This window comes from Alexandromys fortis, unplaced genomic scaffold, assembly GCF_014885135.2.
Source record: "Alexandromys fortis isolate MF-2015 unplaced genomic scaffold, M_Fortis_MF-2015_v1.1 scaffold_88, whole genome shotgun sequence".
Classification (NCBI taxonomy): domain Eukaryota; kingdom Metazoa; phylum Chordata; class Mammalia; order Rodentia; family Cricetidae; genus Alexandromys; species Alexandromys fortis.
The window spans coordinates 6,184,047-6,202,082 of NW_026067961.1; the positions used below are offsets into that span (position 1 = coordinate 6,184,047).

General features: G+C 55.4%; 1 protein-coding gene across 4 annotated transcripts in view; it reads right to left on the reverse strand.

The window, feature by feature from the left end:
* Nucleotides 1-2,150: 2,150 nt before the first annotated feature.
* Nucleotides 2,151-18,036, reverse strand: part of Casz1 (castor zinc finger 1) — a 146,633-nt gene continuing 130,747 nt past the window's right edge. For 3 of the 4 annotated variants that reach the window (XM_050153382.1, XM_050153379.1, XM_050153380.1), the window contains 10 exons: nt 16,522-16,657; nt 16,272-16,335; nt 14,954-15,108; nt 14,722-14,844; nt 13,521-13,859; nt 11,902-12,100; nt 11,079-11,250; nt 9,269-9,420; nt 9,018-9,159; nt 2,152-6,610 (listed from right to left, as the gene is read on the reverse strand). In XM_050153382.1, coding sequence (XP_050009339.1) covers nt 5,511-6,610; nt 9,018-9,159; nt 9,269-9,420; nt 11,079-11,250; nt 11,902-12,100; nt 13,521-13,859; nt 14,722-14,844; nt 14,954-15,108; nt 16,272-16,335; nt 16,522-16,657 — 2,582 coding nt within the window. In that variant the 3' untranslated portion in view covers nt 2,152-5,510. Of the gene's footprint in view, nt 6,611-9,017; nt 9,160-9,268; nt 9,421-11,078; nt 11,251-11,901; nt 12,101-13,520; nt 13,860-14,721; nt 14,845-14,953; nt 15,109-16,271; nt 16,336-16,521; nt 16,658-18,036 lie in introns of all 4 variants that reach the window. The other variant, XM_050153378.1, reaches the window with a different exon arrangement.

The window sequence follows — 18,036 nt, forward strand, 5'->3', positions numbered from 1 at the left end:
TTAAGGTCAATTTTGAATGTATATAGGTTGTTAATGAATAATCATTAATAGTAGTTAAGCTTGTAGTTATGTTAGTTAAGATTTTCTAGATGTGCATAGATATATTTTAGATAGGCATTCTTCATATCTTTCAAAGGCTAGAGAATATGGCATTTTACATGTTTTAATAACTTAGGACTTTTCATGACAATGAGACACTCTGCTCCTGGCAGCACCAATCTACTTCAAGAGGAAGATGGGCATCGAAGAGGATCCTTATGGAGTTTGATAGCCATTTGGGCAAGAAACTGCTCTTGCCTGGACTATTGCATAAACTGGACACAGAGAACCCGCAGAGAGAGGACTGCTGAACTTGCCTAAAGGTGAGATGATCTTTCGGGGTTCCTGATTCATGAAAGAGTCTGCAAGACATTCTTCAGGACAAGCAGATAGTGACTGCCTTTGAAATTTCCTGCTTTGTGGAAATGTCTGCTGGAAACTATGGGCCTGTAGGCCGAAGATGGATGCCCCAACGGTACAGAGGAACTTTGGGTGACTGTCCAGGCAGCGAGATGTCTCTGTCATTTCTAGAGCTTTGGATGTTAAGTTAAAGCCTTCTTTTTTTTTTTTTTTTTTTTAAACAGAAAAAGGGGAAGTGATGTGGGAGTGTCATATATCAATCTGTTGATTTCATTGGTTAAGTTATAATAAACCAACTGCTTGGCCTCAGCTTGGAACATAGATGGGAGGAGTAAACAGAATAGAATTCTGGGCGGAAGAGGAAGTGAGGTCAGACTCTGCTCTGCTCCCGGAGAGACCCGACAGCTCTGCTGGAGCAGAGACGCCATGCTCAGCTCTCCCAGGCAGCTGCAACCCACGATGGACTTAGGCTAGAATCTTTCCGGTAAGCGCACCTTGGGGTGCTTACACACATCATTAGAAATGGGCTAGTCCAGGTGCGAGAATTAGCCTGTAAGGGCTAGAGTTCATGGGTCAAGCAGTTCTTTAAATGAATACAGTTTGTGTGTTGTTATTTCGGGCATAAGCTAGCCAAGCGGCCGGGGTGTTGGGGACGCAGCCCCGCCGCTCCTATTTCAACACTTAGGCAGCAGAACACTCATCCCTGTGTCCTGGCTCTGGGCTAAAGCCACCTGCAGAGCTGGGACCTCCTCTCATGACTGACACCTGTGTCCCCAGTGGCCTGAATGTACCGCTTAGAGGGAGAACACTGCCTTAGTACTGTGCATTCCTGCTGAGCTGGGGGCAAGGCCCGCACTAGCCGCTGGCCCCATTGCCAGAGCCCTCTGGCCAGCCCTGTCTGAGAAGGAAAGCGTCCATTGAGATCCCCTGCAGGCCCACACAGCTGTTTCTAACTCATTCCTCGAGGTTACAAACTCTTGAATTTGCCCCAGTTTGGGTGCTGAAGCATCACACCCCGCAGCGAATTAAGGCCCAGGACATAACATGGTTTACAGCATTTTGTGCCTAATCCAACAGACCAGAGGGAATATCATGGGTCCTGAGGTGTGGTGCGACCCACAGCAGCTAGCTCCCCTCCCAACTCTAGGGGTAGGGCTAGAACCCCATCTAAGTGGGCTCAAGTACCAGATGCAAGGCTGTGTGTCGTCCTTGGCCCGTCAGGGACAGCAAATCATTCTCTGGGGGCACACTGGTGCCTTTCCCTGGGCATTGCCCGAAGGTGGCTAGAAAGCTGGTTCCACCATCCACTGGGTATGGATCTGCCGATGTCTGTCCGTGCCCAGAAAGCCCAGGGGCAGAAGATGAAGGGATGTTTTGGGGGGCCAGTCAAGATTAGTGAACCCCTCCTTTGGGCCCCATGAGTCTACCTCAGAAACTGACTCCACTCCTTGAGCCCTGCCCTGATGACTACCAAGCTGTGTCCAGAAAGAGCCCTGTGGCCACGCCACACACCCGCCTATCACCCGCTGAGCTCGGGACTTGGCTCCCTGCCTCCCCGCAGGCCCCACGGGAGGCAGCACAACCCACCAGGGCCTGTGAAGCTCCAATGATGGTTTTAATTTGTTGAACTTGTGTTTTATCCCATAAATTAGCCACTGTTTTATTTAACAGAATCAAGATATCCACAAACAACAGGCGAGTTCCAACTTGAACATTTTAATAAGACCAAAAAAAGTCTCTATTTTCATGTCTGTTACAAACATATTTATGTAAATAGCCCGTGGGCCGAGTTCCAGGAGCAAAACAGAAAGGGAAGGGCGCTCCGTGCCGGCCTGCAGAGGCGAGGCTGTGTGGTGAGAAGCGCACCCGGCCTGGCACCAGTGGGTGAGTCTGCGCACCCTCTGGTCCCTAGACCCCCAGCGGCTGAAGCTTGAGTGTGCTACAAGGTTCAGCTCTGTGAGACCCTTGGGAAAGTGACGTGATGTCCCCTGTGGCAGGAGTGTGGCAAGGCAGTATGATGGTGCTCAGGAGGGAAGACCAGGGTGGGCTCTCCATGTCTTTTCCCCTGAGGCCTTGGGCAGCTCTGGCCACTTGGAGACCAGCTCTGAAAGGGGCTGGCGTGATGCAGATAATGACAGAGCTGAGAGGCAGGTCCTGTGGGTCCCTGGTTGGAAGTGGTGAGGTGAACTGAGGCCACGTGAACTGTGGGAGCTGCCAGGCACCTGTACTTTCACCCAGTCGGGCAGAAGCCTGACTTCGCTTCCAAAGGCGTCCTCAGCCCTGGTGCCACTAGGGCCAGAAGCTTAGACTTCGGTCTGAAGGCTGCAGACCCATGACCCTAGTCTCTGAATCTGCCACCATGTGCTCCAAGCAGGAGCCTCGCCAGTATCCGGATTGGATCCGGGTACGTGCTGTTCCCAGACTGGGCAGGTCCCTGCAGGAAGAAGGAAGGAGCTGAGGGATTGCCTTGCCAAGTGGCAGTCCTGTAGTCCCAGAGAATACACAAGAGGGTTGGCCAGAGGGTGAGGCCTGGGGAGGCTTCACTGCCAGGTGGCCTTTCTAAGGATTGGCTCCTGAGCCTCTGAGCCTCAGGTGGGGTTCAGGTGGAGCTGAGGGGAGGAGCCTGTTTTCTTCAGCTGAGCAAGGCCTGAGTCCCATCCCCATAGTCTCTCCCTCGCAAATAGTATCTAGCTCTATACCCAGAGGCAAAACTAGTCTAGCCCCCAACCTCTGGCCTGCTGGGCTTCAGAGCGGTCAGGTCCCTCCCCCCTCCCTGGGCACTCAGAGCCGGGCTGTGTTTGCACCACCCCACACATTCGAGTCATGGCCAGCCACTCGGGCATCATTTTAAAAATAAAAGATAACGTGACGAATTTTTTTCCAGTTTTTATTGAGTGAAAATGTCAAACCTTGCATCAGTCATGCAAAAAAAAATCAAATAAATAAAACACATATATTAAATTTCTAATAGCACTAAATTCAAGTGGAAAAATATTCAGTTCTTAATAACCAGGTGCCGAGGAGACCAGATTCAAGTAATCAGGGCACGCGCTGCTCAGTTCGCTTTCACGGTCTGCATTTTTGTCTCAAAACCTCTCTATATATCTCTATATATCTATATATGTATATACATATAGATATATACACACATATGTGCATACATATTACTTTTATATTTATATATATACACATACATAGTTATAAAACATTAAAAAGAGCATTGGTGGATCAGGCATCGTTTTCCTCACAGAAAGAAAAATAAAACAAAAATTACACATTAAAATTCAAAATGAGCTAGCAATGGCTTGTAGTCCTAGTGTGCAATATGAAGTTTACAAAGGCTAGACTTCGCACTCCGCGTCTTGTCTTTCTTTTTTTTTCCTTTTTTAATTTTTTGTTTGATTTTGCTACATTGAAAATTGTTTTTTTTTATTTTCTTTTTGTTTTTTTTTTTTTTTTTTTTCCTTTACAAAACTCCTTCCACAGAGGCAGGGTCCTGTGGCAGGTCAGACTCTGGGCGAACTCTCGGCTCAGCACGGAGGCTCTGGCGGGGGCTGTTTAGAAATCAACGTGTTTCCTGTTGGATTGGGTACTCTCATCTCACCGCTGTGCCTCCCTGCTCCCTCTCCAGTTCAGGTGGTCCTGGCTTTCTGGCTGTGGGCAGCCAAGAGGGGACACGCACGCACGCATGCGCGCGCACACACACACACACACACACACACACACACACTTAGAGACAGATTAAGAAAACCATTGTCCCATTTGGGCACGCTTTCCCCCCCCCCCACCAAGATACGTGGGAGGGGGCTTCCTGGTGGCAGCTTTGCCCCTCTACTGCTTGCTGGATTCCACCCTGACACTGGCCAGGGATTGGAGTGCACAGGTTCACACCACAAGCCTGGCCTCAGGCAGCCTGCTCCTACCAGGGACTGGAGCAGCTGCTGGCCGCAGGCCATGTGCCTGCAGGTGAGTCCTGTGCTCAGCCTACACGGCCTTATTGCCTCCAGGAAGGGGGACTTTGGAAAAGGAACCAATCTGGGTGGGCTGTACCAGCCTCCCAACCAAAATAATAAAACAAAACTGGAAAAAGAAAAAGTCCCATAAAGCCACACGCATAACCAACAGAAAAACCCTCAATGTTCAATTAGCTACAAACTTGTATCAAGAGAATAGTCGTTTTTTTTCCTTGTCTCTACAAAATTCAAGTTAAAAGTTGGAATCACGCAGCCCCCATCAGTGCTAGTGTGACGACAAAGCCTCCAACTGAGGCCTCTAAAATAAACGCTAAACAATTCCTAGGAGAAATTGCACTCAAGTCCCCAATCCCAGGGCTGGTCTGGAGGCGGGGCTCAGCTTCCTCGCACCCACCTGCACTGTTAATGTTTTTCTTCTCTTTTTGTTCTATGTAGAATAATAACCTTTACAGGAAAAATACTGTACAACTTTCTTGGTTATTTTTTTCCCCATTTTGATTATTAAAGCCAAAACCAGTCGTATCCTTCCTGTTTGCACCAAAGTGGCTGAGACCCTCGCCTCCAGGCCCCCACTAGCTGTGCCTGCTTCGGACCACAGCCTCGATTTGCTGGAGGGTGGGCTTGGGCCTGAGTATCACCAGACTGGACCACAGCTCGGGGGCGGGGATGCCGCCTCGCTGCTGATTCCATGAGATTCCCTCCATGTCCCTGTAGTGTAACCCGTGCTGATGCTGACCGTCTTCGGCCCGCTCTCCCCCGAGTCAGGGGGAGGTCTTAGCTGCATGGGGGGAGGGCTCTGCCAGATGCTACAGGTGCCTGCTGCCCCGCAACCGGTGACCCCCGCGGGCTGCCCCTGAGCAAACAAGGACCTCACGTGTGGGCACCGAGAGGAGGGCAGGTCATCGCTGCCAAGCGGACACAGCACCTGCTATTCCCTGAACACCCGCTCGGGCGGGCGGGAGGGTGCGGGCGGCCCGGAGCACCAGAGGGGTCCCCGCCTCTGCCCTGAGACGGACTCGGGGGTCCGGAAGCACCAGCGGGGCCAGGGCGCCTCCCTCCCTGGGGCGGCCCAGCGGGGTCTGTACACAGGGGTTCACACACAGAGCAGTTCCAGCGGGGACTGGAGTGGCGCGGCGGCTAGGGTGATGTGGCGGTGGGCGCCGGGCCGGGGCCACCTAGGGCCGCCAGCGGGGTCCGCGCGCCCGCCTCGCCTGCAGCCTCGGGCAGCGACTCCTCCGAGTCGGTGCGCAGGTCCTCGTCATCATCATCATCGTCTTCCTCGTCGTCATCGTCGTCCTCTTCATCATCATCCTCGTCGTCGTCCTCGGCCTCCTCCTCGGGCAACTCCAGCTCCTCCTCCTCATCCTCCTGAGAGGACTCCCCTGCGGTGATGGTGGCAGAGGTGGCGGGGGCGGGCGCGGCAGGGCCGTCGCGAGGCCCGGGGACGGTGGCAGGCGGGCCGGGGTCCCCTGTGTCTCCCAGGAGGCCCAGGCCCACTGCCGCTGTCTGCAGGAAGAGCAGCGAGCCCGGCTCGGCGGCCAGCGTGAGCGAGCCGTCCAGGTTGACGGGCGCACCCGGCGAGGCTGCGGGAGGCTCCCCTCGCTCCTGCTTCTCGTGCTTGCGCTTGTGCGAGTCCATCTGCGACATACCCACCACCGTGTGGCGGCAGCCCGGGTAGGTGCAGTGGAAGTGCGAGCACTTGAGCTTGTACTTGCAGTCGGGCACTGCGCAGTCGGCGCTGGAGCTGAACTGGCAGAAGCCGGCGGCGCTGATCACGTCCTGTTTGCCGTGGTGCTTGCGGTGTGCGGTGACCTTGGTGCTGTCGGTGCAGCGGAAGCGGCAGCGCAGGCAGTGGAAGTGCGTGCTGGTGCCCGAGAACGGGCAGTCAGCGAAGTGGCAGCTGAGCGTGGCCTTAAAGCGCTTGAAGTCGTCCAGCACCAGGTTGTCCACGCGGTCATGGTGCTGGGCGTGCTTGTACATGTGCGTGCGCCCGCAGAACTTGTAGCCGCAGTTCTCCCGAGTGCAGTGGTAGTGGGTGACCTTGAGCGAGAACTGGCAGGCCGTGTCCTTGCAGTCCTCGTAGAGGTCAAAGCGCCGGAAACCCTCCAGCATCATGCCCTCGTCCAACATTTTGCGAGAGGAGGCTGTCTTCCTCCGCTTGCCAAAAGGAGACATGTCCTCGATGATCCAAAAGCGCTTTTTGGCCCCCGAGGCTGTCGGCATGGAGATGGTGTTCCCTAGGGAGGGACAGAGAGAGGTCAGTGTGGAAGGGGTGCCCTTTTGGCAGCAGTGCCCACGTGGGCACCATTCCCAGGGTCACACCCACACAGGGCCCCTTATCCTGGCATGGTGGCCAGCAGACACCGCTTAGGAGCAACACCCTGGCTTTCCCCTGGCTGGGAGCCTCTCCCACAGCCCCCTTGGGAGCAGCAGGGAGTCCCAGGCTTCCCCTGTCTTCTAGGTCTGCAGGATGACCACACAGGCATCCCGGGATGTGGTGGCTGCTTCCTGGCCAGTTTGGGTGGGAAGTGAGGACACATCCCAGCGCTAATTGAGGCTGGAGGGGAAGCTGGGAATCTAGGTCGGCAGAGTGTAATTACCCAAGTTGGACCCAGGCCAGGACGCCATCATACGCCTGCCTCTAATGAGGGACAGGCCAGCTCTCTTCCTGCCAGCTACCCGGTCTCCGGCTGCCTGCCTGTATGTGCAGGAGGATCTGCCTCCTGGAAGCAGTGATGCTGAGGGCCCCAGAGCCTTGTGGGCCTGTGACTCCTTGATCCCAGATACCAGAAGTTTTCTTTTCCTTGATACCACAAGTTTCTTTAAGGTTTTGGAGCTTCCTGCTTGACTTAAGGGACCCGGAAAATCCCAAGAAGACTCTACTGCCTTCCTGAGGCCTGAACTCTGGAGCTTGGCTCTCTGAAAGCCACTATGGTCCTAGCCTGCATCTCGGGACTCAGGAAACCTGCTACTGGCTTCTCTCGACCTTCCATCACTCATTCCACAGGAGGCATCTTCCTCCCTGAGCCTTCCCAGGATGCCTGGCTACCAACCACTCTTCAACATTCTGCAATAGTATACTGAAAAGAAGGTCCAATCACCCAGCCTTAGCGAATGAAGAGAAACCAATGGCCAGGATGGAGTAGGGGTATCCAGACAGGGGGCAAGGGAGCAGCTCAGGTCCGGAAATCTGTGGGGGACAGAGCACTGTCATGGGGCTCTGCCTGATTATGCCGGCAACAGAGCTTTCAGGGGGCTGGATTCACTGTGTCCTGCTCAGGGTCACCACCACACCTGGGCTCATAAGGTGAAACAGGAGTGGATGGGCTAGGGACCTGGGGTGATGTCCACCCAAGGGACAGGGCAAGCACACATTCCCACGAGGGCACTGGATATGGGGCTGGGATGGCAAGGGCTGTCCACCACTGAGCACTGCATGAGCCTGGAGGCCCCATAAGTTCCTTCTCCCTGTCCAGTTTCAGGAGAGGGAGGAGGCTCAAGCCAGCATCAGAGCTCTCTGGACCTGGGAAGCTCCCAAGCAAACTGGGAACAGCAGCAGGCTCTAACCCTCACAGGGCCAAGGAGGACAAGGACCTAACAGGTCACCCAGAAGGACCCTGGCAGCGGCAATCTGTTTTCTCTGAGGTAGTTGCTGTCAGGGGTGTGGGGTGGCCCTGCCCTTGGTTCTGCTCATCACAGAAAAGGATCCAGTCCTGGATCATAGCCTTGAGGATGAGCTGGGGTGACAGACACTGGCAAGAAGGCATGGATGAGTTACCTGCAGCATCCTGAACTAGGGGGGCGTCACTTTTTACTGGAGTTGGAATGGCAGTGATGGGCGGGCTGCTGATGGGGTGGCCCAGGCCCCGGCTGGCTCCGAGAGTGGTACTGAGCAGAGAGTATGACAGACAGGACGGAGAGAAGAGGCATGGGAGGGGAGGGAGGGGTGGCCGGAGCACAGCCGAAGGAAAGGATGGAGTCAGGGGGGGCGGTGCAGCCCCACGAGCGGCCTCGTCGCCAGCCGGAGCAGGAGGAGGAAGAGGAGGAGGAGGAGGAACCGGGCAGCCTGGAGAGGGTGGAGAAAAGCAGAAAAACAAAACAAAACAAAGAACAAACAAAAAGAACCCAAATGAGAAACCCGATGGCTCCAGCGGTGCAGTATGGAAATACGTGGACAGATGAGCAGAGAGGTGGGACAAAGAGGCGGGGGCAGAGGACAGAGACTGGTAGGTGCAGTGCAGGCAGAGGTCATGGCGCAGGCACCAGGTGTCCAGGGAGGACCTTGTTGAGGACAGGGTCAGGAGGCAGGAGCCTCTCAGGGGCCCCCGGGTTCTGGATGAGGCTGGGGCTGAGGCCAGTAGGAAGGCTGGCGCAGGGCCTATGCTGCTCTCTCTGGGGCTAACGGGACAAGCCCTAGTCCCTCTCTGGGGAAACTGAAGTGACCTGGAGGGAAGGCAGCAGGGAGGTGGGCAGAATGGCGGGAGGGGCCTCAATGACCACTGTTGTATAGGCCAGCCGTTCTGCACACCATCTTGTCCTCCTTGGAGGCCATCTGACTATCAACCTTCTGTCCCAAGAAGGACTCAGCAGAGCTGGGCCTGGGAAGCAGGGGCCCAGCCGGCAGAAGCCATGCCCACCACTCACCTGCCGCGGTGCTCTCATTGCCCACGGGGGTGCTGGAGCAGCTGCGGTCCATGGTAGAGGACTCGGAAGATGCAGCACCGGGGCTACAGCCTGTATAATCCATGCCCTCGTCTGTTTCAGCATCCATCAGACTTGGGGGACCCTGGAAGGAAGTGAAGGGGCCCTAAGAAAGTGGCCCACAGGTTCTTTGGGGCAGTACAGCCCCACACCTGCTAACAAGGACAGTTGAGCCACGTGGCCTAGGCTCTCACCTGGGACGGGGGCACACGGTCGAAGTTCTTCCCCAGCATCCTCCGCATGTGTTTGCGGGCGTGCGAAGTCATCTGGTGCTTGAGGAGGAAGGAGAACTGGCAGCCTTCCCGGATGCAGTGGAAGTGGCTATTCACCTGGTTGTACTTGCAGCCTGCGGATGGAGTCACAGCAGCGTGAGCCTCCCCGGAGAGCGTGGGTCCAGGGGTGCTGTGGTTCTTGGGTAGATGGTATTTGGGGGAAATGTACTTTCTCTAAGGGAATACCTGCAGTCAGTTCATCCCAGGAAGCCCAAGTCAGCCGGGCTATCTGACCCCTGGCCTCCCTTCTGGCTTGCATGGGGGCACGTGACCGACTTGCCCTAGTCCCACACCCTCTTCACTGAGAGGCCACAGCTCCAGGGCCCCGGGGACCTTTGGGAAACTACCTCTGGGCCAGTCACCCGCCCTCACCCTTCTCTGGGGCAGACCTTGTTTAGGTCAGCCGGCCTCCACCCTGTCTCCACCCTCCACTTCTGCTTTACTCTAGGTGAGAACAAATAGAGCAAGCAGGACCGAAATGGCATCAACAAAGGGCAGGTGAGGGCCTGCCCGTTGTCATGGCACCAGGCTGGCCAGGTGTCTTATGTCATCTCCCAGCTTTGTTTGGCTTCAGCTACTACCAAAAACACCAAAAGTTGAGTAAATACAGGCAAGTACAGAACCCCAGACAGCTGTGAGCTGAGCCCAGCACAGCAGAGGCCGCTGGGGTCACTAGCCCTCTTCGCACCATGAGTTCTTCCTGGACTAATTCTTGACAGAAAGGGTTATTAACTTGGAGTGTCTCCCCTTCCCCTACCGAGGTCTTGCTACCAAGACCGCAGGATCAGAAGAGGCTTGGCCTGTCTGCCACTCCACCTTCCAGCTTCTGGTCTCCTCCTAGAAGCCTGCCCTACAACTATAGCTAAAGCCCCAGAGACTTTGGCCCTTCCTGAGGCTTGAGGGTAGGCTCCGCCCTCTACCTGCAGGCCTGGGCTCCTCCCTGAGGCACCCCCTCCCGCCCGTGCCTTGGGCCAGTGAATTGAGCAGGAAAACCTGCTCCAGAGACACCTGTTACCAACTCAGAAACACCAGGAGCCTCTGGTTCTCCCGCTCACCGCATACTCTAGCGGGGCTCATAGTATACCTGACAAAGGTTTCTGACACCAATTGCAAGCACATGCTAAGTGCTTTTAAAAAAAATATAGCCAGGCGGTGGTGGCGCACACCTTTAATCCCATCACTCGGGAGGGAGGCAGAGGCAGGCGGATCTATGTGAGTTCGAAGCCAGTCTGGTCTACAAAATGAGTTCCAAGACAGCTAGGGCTGTTACACAGAGAAACTCTGTGTTAAAAAACCAAAATCTATAAATAAACAAATAAATAAATACCTTTAATAAATGAACAAATGAACAGACTCAGCCCACTCTGGACAAAGCCCTCAAATTAAAGAGCTTCTAGGACCGTTACAGTCTTCCCTGTCCACGCTGCCAAAGGAAAGGAAACCAAGAGTAGCCAAGCCCTGGATGCCAGGGGTGCGGCCCAGGGTGCTGGGAGGGGCCAGTCCTTGGAGCCACCTCACCCTCTTGCTGGGATGTCTGGGCTCCCAGGTTTCACAGCCAGTTTGACAGCCCCTGGCCTAAGGCATCTGTGATCTCTCTCCTAGACCAAGGGTTGCAGGTGGTGGTGGTGGCAGAAATGAGTTACCCGGGAAGATGGCCCGGGCTACCAGGACCCAGGCTTCACAGCCGCAGTGCTACCTGCTGGAAGTCCCAGGCAGCCCTGGCCTCAGGTACCTGGTCTTCCGCATTCCTCACGTTTGGTGAAGTATTTGAACCCATTGGCCGCCCGCCGCTCCGCTTTCTCGTGCTTCTTTATATGCCAGGGAAGCTTGGTGGTAATGTTGGTGACAAAGTAGCAGCCCGTGCGGAGGCAGTGGTAGTGTCCTCGCATCCGGAACTCGCAGTGCTTCGGGGAAGCAAGGGGTGCATTAGTCAGGGCAGACTTCATTAAAGCATCCTACCTGGTGACCTTGGGATTCTTTGCTAATGTCATACCTAGAGCAGACATCACCAATCTACTTTCAAGTTCGTCCCAGTCGACCAGACCTAGACAGACATCACTAATCTACCCCAGCACTCCTCTCTCTGTATATGCCCAGACCTAGGCAGACATCACTAAGCTATCGTAACTTTGGTGCACACTTGGACCTTACCTGTGACTACACAGGCAGCCCAGCAGTCTTGGGACTCGGCCTTTGAAGTGAACCCGAGCTGTCCTTTCTGTCTAGGCATGGACTGTTCTATTTCTTTATCCAATGAGCCTATTTTAAAATTCTAGGCCTCTGGGGAAAGGGGACGTAGCTATTTCCAGGATGAGCATGAATGATGTCAGACACACAGTGGCCGAGATAGCATTTGGTCACCACTGGGAGTTAGGCCTGAAATGACAACCCTCACCAATGGAGCATCAGTTTGGACCCCTGCCCAGGAGCCTCTAGGGGCTCTGGGGACAGGCAGCAAGTGTCCTTTCCAGGGTCTGCTGAAGGCCAACTTAAAAACGGTGTGAAAAGTGGAGCCCCTGCCAGGAGGCGCTCCTCCCCCTGTCCGCCTCACTGACCTGGTTGGGACACAGACACTGCAGAGAGTAGTAAGCAAACTGATCCCGCACGTTCACCAGGCTGTTGCTGGGGTTGATGTGGTCCAAGCAGTGGGACTCGGCCTTGCCCGAGGTCTTGCAGACGTACTTGCAGTTCCCGAAGAGACAGTGGAAGTGGAACTTGCTGGCATATTTGCAGTCCGTCGCCAGGCATGGATCGCTACAAGGAAACCACAGCCCAGAAGGTCATTGGCATCCCAAGCCCTCCTGCTAATGTCCTCACTTGGTTTGTTAGGGTTCCCTCCTCAGTCACCAGGGGTGTAATCAAGGGGAATGCAGGGGGTCACCTTCCCGCACAACGGAATGATTCAGCTAGAGACTACAGATCCCAGCATGCATCCCTGTCTCCTTTTGGGAACTCTTGCCTGGTACATGGGGATTGCCATATGTAGGGTGCTCAGAGCAGTGCATGCTGGGACATGTAGTTTCCAAGGCCACACCTCAGGATTAGAGATAAGATTGCAATAACTTCTTGGGCATAAAAGTAATGGATAGTGCTGCCAGTCCTGGCTGGATGCCAGAAAGAGCTTGGCTGGTAAGACATGGCACTGCCATGGAGGCGGCTGACTGACAGACTGCAGATGGGTGGGTAGCCCTACCAGGAAGTGCCACTTCTGTGGGGTGTGAGCAAGTGGTAACATGTGCCTGGTTCCTGCTAAGGCTCACAGCTGCCGGGACATCCCAGGGTCAACTGGAGCCTACAGCGCCCTCTTGCCCAGAGAACCTAGGAACCTAGGATGGGCTAGGGGCCGGCGGAGATGTCCGTGAGGGGGGAAGAGCTGGGCCACCCACTAGTGTCTATGAGGGTTGAACGCCAGGGAGGTGCAACCACGGCTGGGAGTCCCCGGTCTACAGGGGGCTGTGGGGAGACGTGGTCTCCAGAGACTGGACCTACGGTGGGCACTCCGGCCAGGTTCAGGAAACTAAGAAAGCTCGCCACATCAGGGAAGGGAAGGGGATACAGGGGACAGGAAAAGGACAAAAAAACACTGCACCCTTCTATGCCATGGGCCTGGGCCCCAGGTGCTCAGAGAGGGAGGACAGCTGTTACTCAGGTGGTATAAATAATCCAATTTATTACTTTTTATTGAGAACAGGAAGCCACACACTTTATGATACAAAGTCACCGTTCTCGCCGCAAGAAGCCACCACCATTAAGTGAAGAAGGTCCCTTCCACCCCTGACCACTGGGAGGGTCTGGAGGGGCCTAGGTCCTGTTCCCACCCATGACTTCCACGCCCTACTGACTCAACCTGGGTATGCACCACAGAGTCGGAAGCAAGGTGGCCCAGAGGGAACCTAGCCTTTTTGAAGACCAGGACATTTCCTGAGGAACCCTGTACCTAGCTCACCCCAGTCAGTCCTTGCAGGATCCCCCTGGACTACTGGAGTTAAGGTCACTTGCACGCTCATCCCCCCACCCACTGGGTGCTCAGTACAGGTGTACAGCTGGATGGCTAAGTCCCAGAGGCTGGGGACTGCAGTGTAGCTCTGAAGGGCAAGGAGCAGGGGTCCTTGTTGCCCTGGCTACACCCACTCCCAAGACACAGGGACAGGTGCTGGCTCACGGAGGGACTCACTTGTCCTGGAACTGGAGGAACCCGGGTTTGACCTGAGGCTTGGCGCTCTCTAGAGACGTTGTCGCCAGGGGCGAAGTGGGCAGGTGAGGCATCGATGAGGGGATCGGAGGCATCTGGGGTATGGTGGAAGCCAGCTGCTTCCAGGCGAGCAGGGTAGGGGTGGAGGGCACGGAGGCTGGGCTGGGAGCGGGCCCCTCCAAAGAAGATCCAGGGACCATGGTGCCAGGAGGCGCCGGCGGGGACGAGGGCGCCAAGGGAGGTTTGGTCTCAGCTGCAGAGGCTGGGAAGGAAGCCTCTGTAGTTCCCTTTGCTGCTCCTCCCTCCGTCCGGAAGTGGAAGCTAAGAGAGGCAGAAGAAAGTGTCTCAGGACATCAATCAAGAGGCCCCAATGCCAGGTCAGCCCTTCCCTGTCTAAGCATGCTTGTCACCTCCTGTGACCCTATCATAACTCAGGAGCCTAGTATCCCCACCTCATTCCCGCCAGACTCTGGGAGGCCTCCCATGACCTTACCTGAGCAGAGGAACTTGAGAACAAATTGTTGGGTCCCACTGTCATTCTGAACCTGGGCTAGACCCTAACCCCATCTCTCTACCGGTGATTTGTATCCTGAGCTCCTCCCTACACTGTGGCCCAGTGTGAGAGAACAGGCCTGCCTCATCAGGCCCCTCCCTTCAAGAGGTCGTTCTGAGCGTCCCAGGGAGGAGGACTCTCAGTGTCTGCTAGGCTCTGGCGCAGCGGCGGCGGCAGGAAAGTCTGACACGGGGTCTGGGGTCTACAGAGGTACGGGGTACTGTTACAGGCAGCGCTGGTTGCCATTGCTTTTTAGCTCTGTGGAGATCGCAAAGTCGCTGCAATTCATTCGGTCTCGCACGGTGCTGGAAAGGCCTTCCTCCAGGAGCCCCGCCCTGGATCCAAATCAAGCCTTTCTAGCTGGGCTCTGACCTCTCTAAACGTTCTTCACTGGCACCTGTGCAGGGCTGCGGGCCCCACTAGGTCTGGCAGGTGCTGTGTGCAGGAGGGTGGGAAGCCTGTCCTCTTCCTTGGAAGGTCTGAGGCCCGGAGACAACTCACTGGGATATTGCTTAGAGGGTGACTAGAGGCCTGTGCTATTCCATGCCCAACCAGGCCCAGAGCTCAGGGAGGATGGGGCTGTTTTAAGGGTCACCCCCCACCCTCTCCATCCCCCAGACCCTCACTCACTTTGCATGCTTGATGGCTCCGTCCAGGGTGCTGAAAAGTGCGCCACACTCCTCCACCACGCAGTGGAAATGGGACTTGTGGAGGAAGTCGCACTGGGCATCACAGAAGTCCTTGGTACCAAACCTAGTCAGTTGCAGGACCTCTGTCAGAGGTGGGGCCCTGGCCACCAGGGTGGGCGAGAGCAAGACCTTCCGCCCCCCACCCCCTCACACACTCTCTGGAGAGCCCTCACCTGCGGAGATACACCTTCCAGGGCTCCGCCAGCCTTTCCTGAACTAGCGCCTTCACGGCCTTGCCCAGGAAAGGTGAGGGCTCCACAGTGGGGCTCCCCTCCACTTCTGTCTTGATGTTCAGCAAGTTGCCGAGGCTGGGGTTGCCCTGAGACATCTGTAAGGACAGAGGTGAGGTTGGAGCTGGGGGAACCCCAGGACAGACAGTGACTGAGCCCTGTGTGCTGGGAGCAGAGAACACACAGACCCCTTCGGCCTTGGCTAGGGAGGAGTCTGGCCCCTCAGAAAGACTGTGGCTCTGGTCCCCTGGAGGCAGGGTCTCGGGGAGCAGCCTAGCCTGCTGCTGGAGCCATCATTCAAGCTGAGGCCTAGGCTCAGGGTGCACGCTGCAGCCCATCCCACCCTAGACTTTGTCGCTCCCTGGTTGTTCTCCTTCCAGAAGGTATTCAAAAGAAATGCAGGAGGAGGGATTGGCAGGGGGAGGGGGAGGCTATGAGTTTCTTGGGAACAAAAGCCACCCATAAGAGGGCAAGAGCAAGCAGGTCCCCTGCAACTGTTAAAGTGGGAGGGAACCTGTAGGCTTCTGAGGAAGGAGTGTGAGGGAGCAGGGGCAGTGACCAGAGGAGGGCAGAGGACAGCAAGGGAGCAACCAGAAGAGGGCAGGCAGCAGGGCATCAAAGCTGGTGCTGCTGCCCCCACGGTGCCCAGCTGGAACCCACCCACCGCATGAGGTCCAGCCCAGACCCAGCTCCCTCTTCAACCCAGTCACTTGTGTACAGTAACCAAATTAATCTTGCTGCAGTCAAATTTATCATGTGAAGGGGGAAATATATTTGAGATGATGTATAATTTACAAAGACCCTGCATTATTTAAAATAAATGTTCTGGAGCGACCTCTCCGGAAGGCGTCCGAGACCATTACTCAAGCCGAAAAGTGGAAATTGATGCTTCGCTTCCACTTTGGTCTCCCCTCCCCCACCCCCTTTTTAAACAAACAAAAATACATAAAATAAATAAATAACATTAATAACTGAGGGCAGAGAAGTTAGAGGGTTCCGGAAAAGCTTTTGGAGCCCTCCATCCGAAGGGAAAAGAAGGTGTCAGGGGCTGAAATATATTTCTTCAGCCAGTTCATTAAATTAATTTGTAGGCAGTGGCTCCGAAATTATATTCGATGAAAAATGGCCTCAAAATTTAAATGGTACAAACTCATCTTATTAGAGGGAAAACATTAAAAAACAAACACATCCCCCCAGCCCCCCAGCACGGCTTTAATTTCTCTGGGTGGGGAATGGGAGGCGTGTGATGGATGGTTCTTACCTTATTCATAAGCGAGGATAAAAGAGATGAATTTGCCGGGACTGCATGGCCATTTGATTCATTACTAGAACACACAAACCAAGGGGCTTCAACTCAGACATCCATGGGGCCAGGCCCAGAGGCCCTTCCCTCCCAGTCAGCCGGCCCAGGCTCAATGGCAGCGTGAACCCTGGGCAGGGTGAGCCCAGGTCCCCAGGGCTAGCTGAGAACACAGGCCCAGGCCAGCAGGGCTTCTCTGGCCTTGCCTCACCTGGGCTCCTTCACAGTCAGGTCTAGACTGCGGTCTTGGGAGGCCTCGTGGGGGCCTGGGGTGCCAGCACTGTCACCAGGTTCCTGCTTCACCTGGGCCTGGGGAAACTTGCTGGGGGTGGGCTGCTGCCCACTTCCTGCAGGGGAGGGGAGGGAAGATGGGATCAGAGGGGCTCAGGTTTCACATAGACACAAACTCTGGTGCCCCCACACCCCTGCCCCAAAGGAAGGGCTGACTGTGGGCCAAGTAGGCAGGGGGGACCCCCCCGGGAGAACTAGCTGCTGGTCAGCGATTCTTTCCACTGACGTGATCACTTGCGACGTATACCCCTGTGTGGCAATTCTTCAAGTGATAATTATTGCAAAATTATGTCAAAGTTGTCCTGGCTTAGGGCCTCCTGGAGGAGGAAGATGGGAGGCTGGGGAGGGGGCCTGGGCGGGGACAGGGGCCCTTCATTTCCTCTGCCAACTGTCACAGTCGATTTGTGGGGCTGCCGCCTAAGCTTTTATTAAAGACTCTGTTAATGCTGAGGGAAAGTGGCAGATCTGGACTGGGAGCGGCCCCTCTGTAGTCCCTGCCCACTGTTGCTGAGGCAACAACCCTGTCTGCACTGAGCATGCCTGAGGAGGGCATCTGCTGTGTCAGGGCTATCAAGGCTGACAGCCAATCAGGGTGGTTCAATCTATGTGACCTCGTCAGTCTGTCAAGCTGTCCAGGGCAGAAACTCCAGGCCCTCCCTGAATGCCTGGCTGGGGATAAGGGGGAGCTTGGTGGGAAGAGGCCACGAGAGGCTGGCGGGGCAGGGGCAAAGGAAGTTGCTGACAGGACAGTGTCCAGTAAGCCTTGCTCCATGAGCCCCAAGTGACTGAAATATCCATTTGCCCCAAGGCACGGCAGTTTACAGAGAGCTGTTCTACAGACAGTGAGTGACATTTTATTAAAAATAAGGGGAAACAGCTCCCCTCCCCTTTGCCTGACCTCTGTTTTTGGGGGGGATGAGGAGGAGAAATTTTTCTAGGGAAAAAGAGGTGACCCAGCTGTCAGGTGCGGTTTCCTGTGGCCCTACCTGCAGGCCCTGGCTGGAGGAACCTAGCTATAGCAAGACTCCTCCCACACTGGAGTGGAAGACGGGGCTCCAGACTGGGCTAAGAATAGCCTCTCACTGGGAATCGAGAGAACTTCCAGCCCTTGGGAGTCCACACTACAGTAGCCCCCTAAGTCACCTACCCTAGGTTCCAGAGCAAAAGCCCAGGTCCAGTCCCCATCTAACATCCTCAAGAGGCCAGATCAGAGCCTCAAGTGGGGGGAAGGGAGAGACCCTCAATCTTGGCTGATTCTGAGATGGTTTTGGATGGGGGCAGAGTGTGAAGACTGGACAGTCAGGCTGCTGAGGACATGCCTGGGGGCAGATCTGCCCCTGCCCCAACAGCTCCACAGGGTGAGGCTCTTTCTGTCCTCAGCATCCAGCTCCGTAAGCAGCCAGCAGGCTACTCTGGGCAAGCACTAGGGTTTGTG